This window comes from Oncorhynchus mykiss, chromosome 3, assembly GCF_057628025.1.
Source record: "Oncorhynchus mykiss isolate SJ-2025 chromosome 3, ASM5762802v1, whole genome shotgun sequence".
NCBI lineage: Eukaryota > Metazoa > Chordata > Actinopteri > Salmoniformes > Salmonidae > Oncorhynchus > Oncorhynchus mykiss.
The window spans coordinates 23,462,156-23,480,970 of NC_143024.1; the positions used below are offsets into that span (position 1 = coordinate 23,462,156).

The window sequence follows — 18,815 nt, forward strand, 5'->3', positions numbered from 1 at the left end:
AGCTTGAATAATTTTTTTAAGAATAATGTGCAAATATTGTACAATCCACATGTGCAAAGCTCTTAGACTTACCCAGAATGTCTCACAGCTGTAATCGCTGGCAAAGGTGATTCTAACATGTATTGTCTCAGGTGTGAATACTTACCGGTATATACATTTATTTAACCAGGCAAGTCCGTTAACAACAACATTTTCCCTTCCTCATTATGGGGCATTGTGTGTAGATGGGTGAGAAAAATCGATTTTTATACGTTTTGAATTCAGGCTGTAACAAAATGTGGAATAAGTCAAGGGCTATGAATACTTAAGGCACTGTGCATGGTTGTTTTATGAGTTCATCTGTCTTTGTAGCATTAAAAGATACTGTTTGGACCACGGTTAGTTGTAAGAACAAGAACTGTAAAGTAATGTACAAAGTGCACACATTTGAAAGAGGCATATTTGTTTTTTAACAATGTATTTAATATGTCAACTTAAACAACATGAGGAAAAGGGCTTTTAAGAAAATGTAGCAAACTTTTCAACTTCCTTTTCTTGCAAAAACACCCACAAAGGAAATATTTCTTATTTAATGCATGTATGCCTGAATTATACTAAAACCATATGAACTAGGAACTGAAAGTGGGCTTTTTTGACCACAAACCATTAATATCTCATGCTGAGGCTCCAGACCCACATATTTGACAACATTTAAGAAAACAGACTGAAGATGACTTCCTCGTTCCACTTGTGAGTCTTGTGCCAGGCCCTGAAGCAGTTTCTGCCCGGTATGAGACAGAGGGCCACCTGACAGGCCTCACACTGCCAGATGGTCTTCATCCACTCTTTCTCCTGTTTACACCACACACAGGCCTTCCTGCCCTGGGTGGCCCTCTGCGACCGACAGACAGACAAGGGGTTGTTCAGCGGGACAGGGCAGCACCTCGCCCTCTTCTTCATCTTCCTCTCAGGGGGGGCGGGAACGGCCGCACCAATGCACTTGGCCCTCTTCCTGTTCTTCTTCCTCTCAGGGGATGTGGAAAAGGCTTCACCGCTAGATGGGGATGTGACTACACCTGACTTCAAGGTAGGGCCTGTCGCTACCTTCGATCTCAAGGTAAACGTAGTTACACCTATCTCACAGGTAGGAGGTCTGGCTGTAGGTGTCCTACGTCTAATCTCCACTAGGTTAGGGGTCCAGGGGCTGGGAGGACATCTGGATCTCTTCACTTGCTGACTGGCAGGTGGGCCAGGGATTATTTTCTTCTTCTTTGACTTGCTGGTGTCTGGAGGTTCAGAGAGAGGGGCTGGAGTTGGCTCCAACTTCCTGAGGTAGAACATGATAGAACAGACACAAATTAAACTGAAATCTTAGAACAAAAAACTATGTGGACAATAGAATCTGAATCTGAAAAAAAGAAATTGAGATTCAACTGACTACATAATAGTGTGACTATAATATGAGAACTAGAGAGTGACCTGGTCCTCTTCAGTCTCTTTGTGGCAGGTGGACCTGGGATCTCCATTTCCTTTGACTTCATGCTCTCTGGTGGCTCAGAGAAAAGGCCTGGGGCTGGCTCCAACTTTCTGAGGTAGAATTGACACAAAATAAAATCTTAGAACAGAAAACAATATTGACAATGTGGAATTAGAAATTGGGATTCAACTAACTAGTGGCGTGAATATAGTATGAAATAACTATGACTAAAGTGTAACCTGACCTGGTCCTCTTCAGTCGCTTTGTGGCAGGTGGGTTGAAGATTCCTGCCTTCTGCTGGGGCTCGCTGGTCTCTGCTGGATCAGAGAGAGGTACTGGGTCTGGCTCAGACATCCTGAAGGAGGTGGTCAAATGCGCAGTCACACTCACAAATCATGAATTGTTCATTTAATTTAATTGTGTAACTCTGTTACTCACAGGGTTGGGAACAGGCACCTTCTCTTTGGGATGGTATTGGTGCTAAAACAATGGAAATTAGTTTAGATGCATGTCAGGTGAGTTAATTAGATTTTTTTTATAACAAAATACGAGAACTGAGCATTTAGAATGTTTGATACTTGCCTACTGGTGCTAGTTGGGCCATCATGAAACATCTCTGCATCCTGTGTGACAGGTGGTCTGGGGAAAGTCTTCTTCTTCTTTGACATCCTGGTCTCTGGTGGTTCTCTGGTGGAGTCAGACACAGGGACCGGAGCTGCATCCTCCTCCCTGAGAGAGGAAATGTACTACAAAAACTGAGTTAAAGGTAGACTCTGAGATATGACGTAGATGCAGAAAGTACACAGAATAGTAGGTCAATTTCCACAACAACTAAGCGTTGAAGCGCAAGGCTCAACTTCTTCTGCTGTTTGGTCCCCTGGCTACCACGCTGTAACAGTGTGAAGCAAACCTATGCACATGCACAGATACTGTGTGTGACTTTGTGTGACTGTGTGAGTGTGAAGCCAAGTGCTCTGCTGGTCAGCTACTGCATAGCAACCTAGCGGTGCCAAAACTCCTGGTCTGCCTTAGAAAGCCTATATAAAGTATGATAGCTAGAATGGCCAAACATTTTTTTTAAAACAGCTGGTTTTGGCTCTAAAATTTGTTTACAATGATCAAGTTCGATCCCACAGTGAATTATTTTAAAATTCGCTACAAATCGATATATGAAATTAAATACTGATCCATTTAGACTAGTAGTCCTCACTCTGGACCATGTTTAAATAAATAAACAATATTTAACTAGGCAAGTCAGTAAAGAACAAATTCTTATTTACAATGACGGCCTACCCCAGACAAATCTGGACAACGCTGTGCCAATTGTGCACCACCCTATGGGGCACCCAATCACGGCCGTCACAGCCTGGATTCAAACCAGGATGTCTGTAGTGACGCCTCTAGCACTGAAATGCAGTGCATTAGACCGCTGCACCACTCGGGAGCCCGACACAGACCAGACCAATGTACTGACACAGACTAATCACAGGCCGGCAGGCTACGGAGAGGCGTGCGCCCTCATGCACGATCTTTGCACGTGTCTCTCAGGCAGGATGAAAACGACTACATCGAACATGATCCTTTGCTAATTCTGGCCACTTTCTCGATGATCTTTAGCAATGTTGGTGCCGTTCAGCCCAATGGGGCGGCAAGTAGCCTAGTGGTTAGAGTGTTGGGCCAGTAACTGAAAGGTTGCTGGATTGAATCCCTGACCTGACAAGGTAAAAGTCTGTCGTTCTGCACCTGAACAAGGCAGTTAACCCACTGTTCCCTGGTAGGCCGTCATTGTAAATAAGAATCTGTTCATAACTGACTTGCCTAGTTAAATAGAGGTTACATACACATGACTAGAAGGGATCCAGCTTTTGACAAATTAACATCAGAACCGACTTCGTAGCAGGTTAGGCAAAATTACAAATCCGGTTAGGATAATTAACAGCTGATTAGGATAATTAGGTTAAAGTAAGGTTAGGAAAAGGGTTAGAGTTATCTAAAATCCCAAAATATTCAACTTTTGATGTTAATTTGACAAAAGCTGGATACCATCTAGCCTTGACCCATTCAGCAATATGGGGCGTTTCAAATTCAAATATTTCCGATTTCATGAGCCATCGGGATTTTTCCATAGGGATACGAGGATGATGTCGGTGCTATCGAATGGTTTTAATGTCTATGGGTAGGAAAGTCTTGCATCTGGCTCATCTCAATATCTGTGGTGCTGCTTGTGCCAAGGTCATTTCGCTTTTATATAGAAAACAGTACAGTACAGGCACGTGTAGCCTATTAATTCACACTTACAAGTCAAGAGGTGGGAAAAGCCAAAGACACCTTTTCAGTCTTCTGGTGACTTTTGGACTAAAACAAAGTAAATAGATTTAGATACACGTGTAGAGTATACCTAAAGTTGAAGGTCTTTAATCATAACTAATTTAGTTAAAACAGAAACTATTTAGTGCCAAGGCATCCACTGTTTGATGAGATATCGTCAGAGGATCCAGAGCACTTGTGTCCAAACGTCTTCTTAAAAAACAAATGTGCTTAAAACATGAATGTTGGTTGCAATTTCCTACAAACTGGGCATTTTCTAAGTTCCAATTTCATACCCAACCTTATGTTCTTTTGTTTAATCAGTTCTGGACATGTTTGGTCCGAGCCGAGACGCATGCAAATGTTAGCTAACAGGTTTACAATACATAAAAAAGGATAAGCTAAACATAAATGCATATGTATATTTCATAACTCACCTCTTGGACTTATTCTGTACATTATGCTTGGTCTGTCTACTCCGGTTCTCGCTTTTCATCTCCAGAAAGGACGTGGGCTTTTTCAGCCCGCGCTCACAATGGTTGGGGTCTAGGTTTTCAACTGGTGCCAGCAGGAATAATATCAGGTGTCCAACAACAATACAATTAATCCGCGCGGACTCACTGATGTTGGTCAATTAGTTCCACGGCGTTTCTAATGTTCAACATAGGCTACTATCTGAAGTTAGAAAGACTAAAATAATATTGCAGCATTCTTAACTCAAAGTACTGAAATCTATATTATGCACTGTTCAAATATAAACAACCAAGGTTCAAATATAATCTACCCATCACTTCCATGTGGGCCTGTGGTCATTGTGCGAGTGACTAGTGAATTTGAAAAGGTAGGAAGATCCATCCATTTTGTGTGTAAATTTACTGTACAAAATATATGTGGTGTAAATTTGGTTACATATAAATAGAGACCCAAAGCTCCTGATTTAGCCTAAAACCACCTTTCTATGTGCCTGTTCCAAAGTAGCATTTAGTTATAGTATGATGCTACGAAAATAGCCTAGGCTACTACATTAACATTTATTCTGGCAATTTGGCTAACAGGTAGGCTATGTTGTGTGTGTTCTGTAGCGGTGAAAACATGAATTATTTTCCTATTCTCTCAATTTCCGCCATGACGGTATAAGTCTTAGAACCGTGAAACACATTATTACGTTTTTCTCGGTTCACAGTTATGATGACTACCTTGTTTTAATGTGGATCACAACGTTGATGTAACAATGTTATATGTAATAATGTTGAGTTCTGACCACACCCACCCTTAATAAAGCCTAGGAATTTTCAAATGTCTTCATAGTTTGATCAGCAGACATGGAGAACAGCAAGGGGGACCAACCCCCAGAGAAAAATCTGATTGGGCCTTCACTGTCTTTCTCAGACTGCCATAGGAATCCCTTGATGAGCAGAGAGATGTTTGGAGACCTGTCCTTCTCAACACCAAGCCAGGAACCAGGGACACCCAGGCTCATGCGCACCAACTCTGACTTCTGCAGAGAACTGGACGGTCAGCTGAAAGGCTGCTTCGATGGTCCAGCTCTGAGCAGTGACTTCCTCAATGAAGACCCTGTTTCTCTAAAAAACGATTTTTTCAAAGAGTTAGGGGATCTAGGCCTGGAGAACTCTGGGGCAACATGTTCAACCATGGAGGAGCCCCAGCCTGCTGTGACCAACACCATGCTCCTGGAGACCACCACCAATGGGCCTGACTCTCCAAGCCAACCGCCAACTGTCTTCCCTGTGGACCTGGCCGCTGAGACTGCTCCTTCCCTTCAGGAGCTCTTCCAGCCACAGATGTTCCCTGAAGTGTTCGGACCAGGCTGTGGTATAAGTAGCACTGACCTGCTGCCTACCAGCACACCCCCTCCTGGTTACTCACCAGCCTGTGGATCCACCCAGGGCGATGATGGACCCAATAGGGGCTCTATGAACAACCTCAGTCTGGACCCGAACTCAGCCCCGACAACACCGCTACTATCCCAGCATGCCCTGCCACAGGTGGAACAGGCTCAGCGCTCTCAGCTCTGCAGTGTCTCCATCTTTGAGACAGGGTTTAGCCCAGCCCACCCCTGGTCCCAGGTGGTGAAGTTTGATGCTACCCCCCAGGCTCCCACCACCGCGCATCTTTCTGACCCCATGGAACCCACTGACACCACCACTCTGCTCTCCCAGCCCAGCAGCCCTCTGCCAATGAGCACTAGGGACGCCGGCCAGATCCACATCCATGTCACCGGGGTCAATGAGGTGGTTGTCATGGTGACAGAGGTGGAAGGAGAGGAGGTGGAGGAGCTTCAGAGCCTGATGAACATAGCGCCACACTCATCGTGCTGCCAGCTGGTGATGGAACAGCCAAAGAATGCAGTGAGAGAGGAAGAGGGGGGTAATAAGAAGGAGAAGCCTGGACACTGTTGGAGTGGAGTGTGCTGTTTCTTCTCTTGCATGTCGAGCAAAACAGAGCAATGAATAAAAAGCAGTATTCATTTTTTAAATTACATTTCTATCTGTTGTGTGTTTTTATACTGTATGATTTACACTGAGTGTATAGAACATTAGGAACACCTTCCTAATATTGAGTGGCACCCCCTTTTGCCCTCAGAACAGCCTCAATTCGTCAGGGCATGGACTCTACAAGGTGTCGAAAGCATTCCACAGGGATGCTGGCCCATGTTGACTCGAATGCTTGCCATACTTGTGTCAAGTTGGCTGGATGTCCTTTGTGTGGTGGACCATTCTTGTTGCACACGGAAAAGTGTTGAGTGTGAAATACCCAGCAGCGTTGCAGTTGGTTACACAACCCGGTGCGTCTGGCACCTACTACCATACCGAGTTCAAAAGCACTTCAATATTTTGTCTTGCCATTCACCCTCTGAATGGCACACACACACACAATCCATGTCTCAGTTGTCTGAAGGCTTAACAATTGTTCTTTAATCTGTCACCTCCCCTTCATCTACACTGATTGAAGTGGATTTAACAGGTTACATCAATAAAGGATCATAGCTTTCACCTGGATTCACCTGGTCAGTCTATGTCATGGAAAGAGCCGTTCTTAATGTTTTGTATACTCAATGTACTGAGACAGTTGACTGTATACTGTATCTCCATGATCCATGGAGATCGAGTTAATTCTTAAAAATATTATTTAGTTATCAATTTTCTGTATTTTATTTGTTGACTCATTGGTAAATTGGTTTTAAAGAATTGTATTTTGTTTGTATAGACCTTTTATTGAATTGTGCAAGTTACAACCAATCACAAAAAGTCTGTTTGATGAGACATTGTCGGCATCATCAAAGGATCCAGAGCACCCGAGTCTAAACATTTTCATAAAAAGCAGACATGCTTAAAAACATGAATGTGGGCTACAATTTCCTAAAACTTGGCATTTTCGTAGTTCTATGTAATTTCATACGAGGCAACCTTGAACTGAAGTGGAAGCATTGCTCTGTTCTCTCATCAGTTCTGGACATGTTTGGTCCGAGCCTAGATGCATGCAAATTGGAGCCAACAGGCCTGGTAGCTACCTCCACCGTAGGCTTACAATGCATAAAAAAGGATAAGCTCAACATAAACATACATTTATATGTATATTTCACAACTGACCTCTTGGTCTTATTCTGGACATTATGCTTGGTCTGTCCACCCTGGTCCCCGCTTTTCATCTCCGGAAAGGACAGGTGTGCTTTTTCACACTGCGCTCACAATTGTTGGGGGCTAGGTCTTCGACGGTCTAAAGATAATAGAGCTGGAGCTCTCTGGGGAAGGGATTACTGTATGTCCACCTGAAGCAGGCTAGGCTGTCTCCCATCCAGTTGGGAGGTCAGTTCTGTTGTGTCTATGTTCATGCACACAGATTATTATTATTATTATCATTATTATCAAGGAATATTTTACAAAAATAAGTAAATCCACCAAAAACAAGGTGCTCATTCATTGTTTTTTTCTGTTAAATAATGTTGTTTCTGGCCTGCAGATGGCAGCATGAGGTGAATAGTCCATTTCAAGAGAGCTGCATAGAGAAAGCCCCACTGAATATCCAGAGTTAGGCCTATATGTCCGGTATTGGAACTGTGGATCTAACTTCTGTTCCAGGTCATTGCGTTTTAGGAATTGATGGACCATGAATATTGACAATTTAATGTTAATTGATTGATATGCTATTAATAGATTATTGTCTATTAATTAATCAGCTTTTAAGTGTCACTGGCCCTTCAAAATGATCTGTGACAACAAACTGGCCCTTCAAAATGATCTGTGACAACAAACTGGCCCTTCAAAATGATCTGTGACAACAAACTGGCCCTTCAAAATGATCTGTGACAACAAACTGGCCCTTCAAAATGATCTGTGACAACAAACTGGCCCTTCAAAATGATCTGTGACAACAAACTGGCCCTTCAAAATGATCTGTGACAACAAATGTGTCACCTCTCATAAGCATGTTAGGACACCTTTTTCGTATACCTTTTATTCTATATGCCGTCTTTATACTGTATGAAATCATACTATTCTGCAGAATACAGAATACAGCCAACACTGATGATTTTACCATATTATGAAATGTTCATTTTGAATTAGATTTAGATTGAATTAGACAATCTCTGCCTCTCTCTCTCACACACACTATCCCTCTTGCTCTCCCGGTCTCACATGCACGCGCCTCTTTCTCCTCAGCAGCAGCACCACAAACACCACGTCGCCATGGAAACCGCTGAGAGACGTCGAGAGTGAAAGATGGGAAGGGAACGCGAGCTGTGGAGAGAGAGGAGAGCAGAGGAGAGAGGGGAACACAATTAGGACAGCAAGGGATACATAAAAGGTTAGGGTGTTACCTACCATACAGGGCGGGCGCGTGCTCCCAACCCCCGCACCCCAAAACCCAGCCTTCACCTCTAACCTACCCCCAATTTCTAATTCACAGCCCCCACCCCAGATTGTGTTCCCCTTATGCCCTTCCTTCTTCCCCTTTTCCCTGGCCACCCATACACACACCTCTCCCCATCTCTGCACTCCATCCCTCTCGTGTTCAGACAGGCAGCTCGCATGGCGGGGATAGAGACGTTCACCGATGGAAGCACTGGTAAATTTTCACCTCCAAAAAAAGATAAAGATTTCATATAAGGGCTCAACTTTGCATAGTGATAACTTATCTTTGCATTCTGCTTCCCATGTATCCCCCTGCCTCTTCCCATCCTCTCTAAACCCTCCACCTTCTTATCAAGTATATTGCTTTTCTGTTTCAATTCACAACCAGAAAGACTTTAGTCAAATTTCGAGGCCAACTTGCCTGTGTCATAGAGAGGGAGAGAGAGAAGGAGATGGACAGAGAAATAACGGCCTTAATGATTTCTTGCGCGGGCAGGGATTTTCTTTTTATTGATTAGAACATAAATGAATTCATGTGGGCAACCCTTTCTCTCTGTCCCTCTCATACCCCCGTTTTCCTTCTCTCGGTGGGCGAATCGCGCTGTCATTCACCTGCTCTGCATGCTGTATTACTGGTTGTGAATCGCGCGAATATTTGATTTTGAATATGAGTTCGCTCTACATTATGTATGCAGGTGCATCATGCGTCAGTCTGCGCTTGCATTCGTTGAATGGGAACATTACACACAGAATGTTTCCTCTTATCGTTTATTGATATGATATGCTGTGTGTTGTGATTATAATGTCATATGTCTATTTACATAGCAAGAGTACATGACTGGGGTTTGCGATGAGTCATTTGATTCAGATGTCTAGCCAGAACATCTGAAAGTCGTTTTTTAAATAGACTACAACCCGAATTCAGTGGAATCCCTTGATGCCGCTATGAGCCTTTTGTTGTTTAATGTTTAATTGTGTATAGTCTTCAAATATCTGCTATGAGAGAAAAGCCTATATTTTCACCCACTCAGTGGACACGAATAGGCTATTATTTGCCCTTGACTGTGACAGTATAAAGACTATGTGTATTTAGTGTTATTGGGTGGGATTGTTAATCAATTTGGTCGATATTTGTTCGGCAGTTTGCCCGTTCGCCGCAGATAATAGGCTACCTTCCACAATAACACGGCCCCTACACGGCCAGTAGGAGTGTTAGTGCTGTTGTAGGGCAGATAGACCGCAGAAGGGAAATCGATGGACAGAGTGAGTTAATTATGAGAAAATCAATTAAGAGGAGGGGATTGGGCCTTTATAAGGCCGAGCACTGAGACAGAGCACCCGCAGAGGAGGAGAGCTGGGGACGGGCGGACACACTCAGCCTGCAGGGCTGGCGGAGGTTCATCCTCTGTCCGTCCGGCCCTGCTCTTCCATCTCGCTCCTTACTCAAGCAAACTGAGTGTTCCATGTGATGTCATTGAACAAAGGCAATGTGATCTTATCTCTTTTAACCTAAATCTATTCATGAAATACTGTGTTGAAATTATGATTGTCACGTAGGCTAGTTGTGTTTTGTGTTTTTATGTAATGTAATATTAAGGATTGCATCATCCTGGGAATCGTTGCTATTTGAAACACAGTCTTCTCACACATAACAGCAACTGGGCAGCAGTGTGTCTACAACACACACCACACCTCTGCTGCCTAGTTGCTATGTGTGTGCGTGCATGTGCAAGTGTCCATATATTACTGGTTTTGGGCGGCTAACATTCGGAGACCCTGTTGCCATTTAGAGGTCATTATGTGGCTCCACGTGCAGTGGTTGATTCAAGGACCACGCGCGGTGTAAATAGCGGGACCAAGAACTTGGAGCGACAGACAGACAGGCACGAGAAGAAAAGGCTCAGGAAGACACGATACACAAAATATGCCCCTGAAGACATGATACACGAAAAATACCCCCGGCAGCCCCCCAAACCGTAGTCCACTGGTTATTAATGAGCAACAGACACTGGTCATTGGTCAGATATAGATGTTTCAGACAGGGTTTGAGCTGAGACAGAGAGAATCATTAGAATAGGCCTAATTGTCAACCACGCATCCACACGTAATCAGATATTGGGTGATAGTTTGTTAGCTGGATAATAATGTTTAAATATGAACGATCTTGCTTCTATGGGCTATATTTCGGTAAAATCCACACAACACACAGGTGTACAGTCCAGTGTAGGCTATTTTAATATTATGGGCTTACATTTCATATTGCCTACACAGACCTCCAATATTATCTAATAATGTGGTTTAAAATATATAGAATGTTCGTGTGTAGTGCCGTGCGTATTAGTTATTTGGTAAAAATTTAGAAAGAATTGTGTGCACCTAAAATATTCAAATTTGATTTAATACATTCCACATAAAGTAGGCCTATACTGTATAGCTCTCTCATTTTTTACATCTCAGAGTCGTGATGGTGATGAGTTTTAAAAGTATTCAGTTAGCCTGCAGATACATAGGCTATTTATTCAATAAGCAAATGAAGCAAGTCTGGTTAGCGTTTTCCCCCAATCTCTTTCAAGTTCGGTAAAGGGAAAGCCCACACAGCTCTGTTCTTAATTCAGTCAATTGACTAACGATGATAATTTGAGGGTTGGTTGTTTGATTAGGCTATACATCTCTCTTTAACTGGTATGAATACAATATGTAAAGTTTAAACGTCAAGTGAAAAACGGTGGTGTGTGTGTGTGTGTGTGTGTGTGTGTGTGTGTGTGTGTATTAAAGCACTTAAATATGTGCACCGGAATGCAAATAAACACGATTTGCTGAATATGGTTATGTAATAGCATATTCATATTTGCATTCAAAATTATATTCATATTTGCATTTTTTTTTTAAACGAAAGGAAAGTCTTACAATTGCACTACCCTATAATAATAATAATAATAATAATAATAATAATAATAATAATAATATTTGAATGCAGAATGTAATGCTCTTAATACGATAGGCCTGTTTGAACGCAAATGAGAGATGAGACAAGGAAAGTCATTGGATGTAATATAGTTTTAAGAACCCCCAGAAATTCCAGAGGTCATTTTCAGAATGTTCATATTATTGTGGTTTTAGGAAAGTCATAGGAACAAAGTAGGCCTCTCTAAAATGACGACCTAACCCTAAACCAGAGAACGTTAGGATTTCCCTATCATGCTTTTATAACAGGCTGTATTTCCTAATGCAGACATGTAAAATACCCATGTATCAGTGAATATGGAACGATATTGCGTTTTAAAAAGCCCTCCTTTTCCCTGGAACACTAAATGTTCCACATAGCATGTCTTCAAATGCTTAGGCAATGTGATTCAATTCCCTGATTCCAACCACAGTAGGGATGTTCTGAGTTTCAGTGTTTTTATGCCTATATCTGGAACATTTAAAAAACATGAAACAAGGCTTTAACGATGTTATTTCTGTCAGGTGAAATATATATTCCTTAGCATTAGCTATGTAGGCCTATATTCATTTTGTATATTTATATGTATTTCTTCTTGTGCACTGGGCTACATTACGTTTCATTCTGCTTATTCATTTACGTTTTGTAACTTTGACACTATCTGCAAGGTGTTTTGCACCATGTGTTTGTTGGTGTGCGTTCTTTCGCACGCGTTCAAAGACATTGGACTTCTCTTAAAAAAGCCGATTGTTCACATAGGCTTCCCTATAATTATTACGTTTAGCCTGCATGACGTAAATTATTGCATGAAGCTCAGATGCTGCAAAAAGCCTATAACGTGTGAAAAAGCCTGTAACATGTGAAAAAGCCTATAGCTTAGTTTAGCATAATGACACAGGAGAGATATTTCAAAGAAAACATTTTTGGAGGATGAATGGAGAATTGTTCATACATAATATTCAAATCTACAAAATGCTTTCATTTTATATTGCCCACTTGCAAATTCATGGGGACATTTACACAGGCTGTACTAATTTATTGTTGCTCGAATATAACGATATACACCATGCATAACGGGACAAAGTTTAAACACTTTGCAATGAAACTTACATATAAAATGTAAAAAATAAAAAAAAACATTCAAGAAGGAATTTCAGAGAGTCTTCATTCTCTTAGTCAATCGATCTAAATATAGTTTTAAATGAAACACAAACTCCATATACCTCAAATATTAACTAAAATGTATACGTCGTTTACAATAGATGCTATCGGACCAAATGTCTTTGAACTTGAACTAATGATCAGAATGAAATAAACTACGATATTATACTTCCAATAAGGAAAAACTGTAGCCTACAAGTCTACTTCGCTATACATACCATACGACATGAAATATTCAATCAAACTGATGTGAAACAAACTGTTGTTAATCTATTTTCATGGCCTGTTCTTTTGTAAATATGTTCTCTAGGCTTACTGTATGTCAGAGAATACTTCGGCTACCTATCCAAGTATAGGGTAAACGTAGCCTGTTGTGTTAGAGGTTATACATGTTTTTAGAACGGTCTTTCAAGTGTATAAGTCATAAGTTATTTTTGATGTTGCTAAACGAAACCCTCAATTGATCTAAAATGGTGGTTATGGTTGGTGAGTAGCCTAAAAGGATTGGGCTATGCAAAGTAGCCTAATATCTGAAACCAAGTCCGAAATAGTTTCTTGGGACCTTGTTAGAGCTCAGTTTGCAGGTGTACTTCACAAATCCTCATAGGTTTATTGCACCAACTATTTTCAGTGTCTCAACTTTACAAGTCATAGGCTAAGATACCTTATAAAACGAGGATACATTGTCTATATATTTTTCGTTATAGTTCCAATCATTATCAGCACCACAGGCCGTTTAAAATGAATCCATTTTCTGCGCACGATTCTCCCAGCAAATGGTGTTGGGTCTCTCCGCGGCCCGGAGCACAATGCAGTAATGACCGGCGGGTCAAAGGCCGCTTGGTCAGTCCCTCAATTAAAGCGGAAAAATTGCAATTGCACGTTGCAGCCTTTCTGCGACAAGAAGGGACCGTATTTCGGGATATGTGCCATTTTGCTATACGTTTTTTTCCACCATACTTTTCCACATTGTTCGACTTAAAAATGCATTATAACATGGGTTAAATCAATTCGTTTTGTTGGATTGTATTTAACATATAGAGCCCATATTTTACAATAAAGTAATTTAGCAATATAAAACGTCTGCAGTAGGCCTATTTAGAGAGGCATATATATATTTTAGAAGTTGTAGGCTATGCCTTTATAAAAGCTGCTACATACCCTAGTCAGTAGGCTATCGTTGTTTTTAGTTGGAAATATTTTTCGGGAAATATTAAATAGGTAAAGTGGATGAATGAATGACAGTGGAAATATTACGCACATGTTTGGGGGGAATGTAAGCTATATGCATGTTGTAATTCATGTTAATGTAATTGCTCCTGGAGCTTTTGTTTTTGTGATAATTTGATGCTGCGGTTGTTTAAGATATCGCTTGTTATTTCTCCACTCCACACCACATGATAGAAATGTCATGAACCCTCCAGCGTCAGTGGCTATTGAATAGTATCCGATTCCTAGCAAATTCATAACTAAATCACGATCATTGCTCGATCGATTGGCTTGATTGGCTTGATAAATCCTTGTAATCACCCGAAATGTTCACATTGGCAAAAGCGTTGACTTTCTTGCCAAACGAGCTTTATCTGCCAATAGGTTTTCAGTACGTGACAGGAAAGAAGTGATAAATTGATCAACAATGACCACAATGAAAAGGCTCTTGTGAGGACACATGCCCTTTCTGTGAGTGTGTCTGTGGTCTGTGTGTGGTTAGAATATGATCAAGCCTGGGGTCAGAGTTCAGGATCATCCCAGACAGACAGAGTGACCTCTGCGTTTAAACTGGGGTGGGGGAGGAGAGAGAGGACAACCGGGAAGGAGAGACGGACAGGGGAAGGGAGAGAGGAGAGAGGGGAAGAAGGAGTGAGTTAGGGACTGAGAGGTGGCGAGAGAGGGAGGAAGAAGCGAGATGGGGAGTTGAAGGGGAGAGGTGAGAGAGACAGATAGAGAGACAGACAGATCCACCCACAGGGATGATCATTGAATATAACTTGGTTTGTCCATGTATGTTCCAGCAGCGGTCTGGTCTGGATGTGGTCCCGCCTGCTCCTGCTGCTAGATGCAGTGAATTAACACCTGACCCTGGATTCTGACCCCGCTCCCCTTCCCACTGCTACCCCCAGCAGCAGCAGCAAATGTGTGTTATCTAGCCTGGACACACACACACACACACACACACACACTTACAAGCACACAGTGTGGTGAATTATATAGTGAATATATGAGGAAGTGGATTGAGAAGATGTTCTCTTTACACACAACCCCCCGATCCTGCCTTCTAATCCCACAGTCACAAACCCCTGATCCTGCCTTCTTGTCCCACAGTCACAACCCCCTAATCCTGCCTTCTAATCCCACAGTCACAAACCCCTGATCCTGCCTTCTAATCCCACAGTCACAACCCCCAGATCCTGCCTTCTAATCCCACAGTCACAACCCCCTGATCCTGCCTTCTTATCCCACAGTCACAACCCCCTAATCCTGCCTTCTTGTCCCACAGTCACAACCCCCTGATCCTGCCTTCTTATCCCACAGTCACAACCCCCTGATCCTGCCTTCTTATCCCACAGTCACAACCCCCTGATCCTGCCTTCTAATCCCACAGTTACAACCGCCAGATTCTGTCTTCTAATCCCACAGTCACAACCCCCTGATCCTGCCTTCTAATCCCACAGTCACAACCCCCTGATCCTGCCTTCTTATCCCACAGTCACAATGCCCTGATCCTGCCTTCTCATCCCACAGTCACAACCGCCAGATTCTGTCTTCTAATCCCACAGTCACAACCGCCAGATTATGCCTTCTAATCCCACAGTCACAACCCCCTGATCCTGCCTTCCAATCCCACAGTCACAACCGCCAGATTCTGCCTTCTAATCCCACAGTCACAACCCCCTGATCCTGCCTTCTAATCCCACAGTCACAATCCTGAGAGATCTCAGTGTCACTGCCTTAGATCATAATGACCATGAAATAATAGTCTTATCTCCACGCAACTCCACCAAGTCCCGTCCCTTGCTCTAGCCCTGGGTCCAATATGCCCTTGCTCCAACCCCAGCCCCAGTCCAGTCTCCTAACCTCATTGTCTTCTGCTGGATGGATGGTTACACTGTGTGAGAAACGGTCCAATGGTCCCTCGGTCATTACAAAGTACAGTACCGGCCTCTGACCTGTGAGTGGCAGTAGAGAGCAGGTGGTCTGGCTCGTTTAGGTTTCCTAACGATCTTCCCAGTTAGACAGAGAAGGGAGTAAAGAGGTAGGGAGCAGCGCAGAGGAGAGGAAGGAAAATAGATGAAGCAGAAAAATACCTATTTTTATCCCTTCCCTCTATGTCAAAGCTCTTTGTCTGCCTTTTCCTTCACTCCTCTTCTTACTTTGTCCTTCTCTCTCACTCCCCTAATCCTCGTCCTTTTCCACGCACTTGTTCCTTAATCCCAAATATATCTCTCTCACCACCCCTCTCTCAATTGTTCTGATTCTACCTCTCTCTACTGCTCCTCTATCACTCCCAAACATGCCACCTCTCAGTATAACCCCTTTTAAACACTTCAGATATAGTGATGCTGATGATTGGATAGTACAAGTACTGCATATATGTTATTATGATGTTTTTTTGTGTGGTAGTTGTACTAGTAGTGTAGCAGCAGTTAATGCTGCTGTACTAAACTAAATAGTCAATTTTTTTTTACATATTTCTTTATTTTTCTTTCTCTCTCTCTTCTACTGTCTACTCCTTTCAGTCTTTAATTTTCTTCTTTGTCATCATCCATCCATACTGTTTTGGTCTCTTCTCATCTGCTGCTTACCTCTCGTATTCTTCTATTTCTCCATGTGTAGTTCATATTACTCTGTTAGGCTGTGACAAATTGCCACAATCACCATTGACTCTGTTGCTATTTAAGTGAATTAAATCATACCAATAATAACATTTATAAATTATTCTAGTTTGTTACCACAGTCTGAACCTCATTCTCTTTAGTGTACCTGCTAGGGGAGAGTGTTCTTATCTTGGCCTGGCAATATCGAGCTCACACCCATTTTAGATTCTGCAGCCATTTTGTAGGATGTGTTCAATTTTCTGTGATTTGGCTGCAGTCGTCAGTCTCTCCAGTTGGCCAGTGTTTCTTTCTATTGTGTTTGGATTCTGTTGTGGTACAAAGAAACATAACTATTGATATTACAGTGTTCTTACCTTTATATAATCAATTATGTGAACGTAAGAGATGTATCATTGGGATTAAATATCTATACTCTTCTAAATGGCCACTTCAAAAGGGTTAGGGTTATGGTTAGTGCCAATACACTGTATTTAAACATATACCTCAGCTCTTTTTAAATTGATTCGGTGGGATCCGTGGCTCTGTCAGTCGGTTATCAAATCAAATGGAATGTTGTTTTTAAAATCTGTCAATGGTTTCAATAGTGCAGCATTTCATTGTGTAAAGCAAGCAATGAAAGACTCGAGACGAAAGAGCTTCGGAGAAAGACGCTTAAGGGGAAAATATCTCTGAGAGGGATGAGAGAGCCAAATACTGAGTCTGGATCATTTCCCATATCCTCCTACTTTGTATGGTGCAGATACTGGACCAGATAGTGGACCTAATGCGAGAAATTTGGATGGCAACACGTGTCTGTCAGACTGAAATAGGTCTGTTATACGGAACCAATGCATCCAGACTACTCTACCCTTCTTCTCAGTAGGCCCTTTTTCCATCTCTCTCTTTCTCTCCATTTCTCTGCCTCCCCACCATTTCTCCCTCTCCCTCTCTCCCCTGCCTGTCTCCTTTCTCTCTCTCTCCTTCTTCCCTTTCCCCTGACGTCTCCTTTCCCATCATAGCCATGGCAGCGTAGAGGGAAGGGTTATGATTAGGCTGTAAAGCAGAATCATGTTTGTTATGCCCTAGCTGCATGCTGTCCATGATGGACCTATGCTGGATAGACAACACCATGGAAGTATATCTGACTGGAAAATAAATCCAGTTCAATTCATACGCCTCTCACTTTCATTTTCCCTGTGTGTTAAACGTGTGAAAAGGGATTGGTGAAAAGGATGTCGGAAAGAAAGAGAGAGAAAGTTCTGTTGGGTGCTTTGCCTGAGCTGTCACAGTCCAATGTGTATGGATGATTATCAAATTCCAAACACATGCACGGATCCTATTGCATTTTTGAGATATCATGTTTTTAAATGATTTATGTATGTCTTTATCATGAATATCAATACGATTTGACGGATCTGTAGAAAATCTATTTCCAAACATGCATGAATCCTACTTAGCTTTGAAGATATGACTTGTACATGTACACACATGTACATTGAAACTAATTCATAAATGAACCCTGTTTATCTGGAGATAGCTAGCCCTTTGAATACCATGCATATGAATATGATTGAGCTTTTTTAATTTAACGCTGATTAATATTGAGCGTTTTAAATATCATGTATATGAGTTTGATTTTGGGCTGTGCTGTTAGATGTAGCCTGTAACTGTCTGTCAGAGCGATCCCACTGATGTACTGCGGCTAGCTGCTGTGTTTTTTATGACTCATCCTGTTTTCAATCTTTCATTTTTTACACAAGGGGAAAATGAGGAAGAGAACAAAAGCAACATATGAAGACTAAAACATGACAGAGAGGAGAGAGAGAGAGAGAGAGAGAGAGAGAGAGAGAGAGAGAGAGAGAGGGGAGAGGGAGGAGAGGAAGGAGAGGGAGGAGAGGAAGGAGAGGGAGGAGAGGAAGGAGAGGCAATCTATAAAAACAAGAGGGCTTTAAAAAGTAAAGGATGAAAGCTATTCCGGCTGTTATTTTTGACAAATGATCCTTGTGTGGTGCAGCCCTAAAGAGACAGGTAGTGGTACATAATGTTTTGCTACTTGAGAAGACTGTGGCTAGTTTTGGCTGAAGACTGAATAACACAGTAGGAACAAATTTGAAGCATGCTATTTTTCCAGTTTTGCAGAGCAATTTGTATGTCATGACCATCATTTCTATCAGTTTGATTAAAATATAGGTCTATGTGGTATGATGGTCAATGACAATTACATAATTATTGTCTAAATAATTATTTAAATGGTAAAA

General features: G+C 42.1%; 1 protein-coding gene across 1 annotated transcript; it reads right to left on the reverse strand.

Annotated features, from left to right (window-relative positions):
• Positions 1 to 440: 440 nt before the first annotated feature.
• LOC110509756 (uncharacterized) lies at positions 441 to 1,933 on the reverse strand. The gene is made up of 4 exons (XM_021590844.3): positions 1,895 to 1,933; positions 1,701 to 1,811; positions 1,459 to 1,566; positions 441 to 1,306 (listed from the first exon to the last, which is right to left on the reverse strand). The coding sequence occupies exons 2-4, from the start codon at positions 1,808 to 1,810 to the stop codon at positions 691 to 693; spliced, it is 834 nt and encodes a 277-aa protein (XP_021446519.2). The 5' UTR covers position 1,811; positions 1,895 to 1,933; the 3' UTR covers positions 441 to 690.
• Between the last annotated feature and the right edge of the window lie 16,882 nt (positions 1,934 to 18,815).

Coding starts and splice junctions, on each gene's coding strand:
- LOC110509756 (XM_021590844.3), bottom strand. CDS start 1,810: ATGTCTGAGCCAGACCCAGTACCTCTCTCTGATCCAGCAGAGACCAGC. Junction 1,567..1,700: donor AAGCGACTGAAGAGGACCAG/GTCAGGTTACAC, acceptor ATTCTACCTCAG/AAAGTTGGAGCCAGCCCCAG. Junction 1,307..1,458: donor AAGAGACTGAAGAGGACCAG/GTCACTCTCTAG, acceptor GTTCTACCTCAG/GAAGTTGGAGCCAACTCCAG.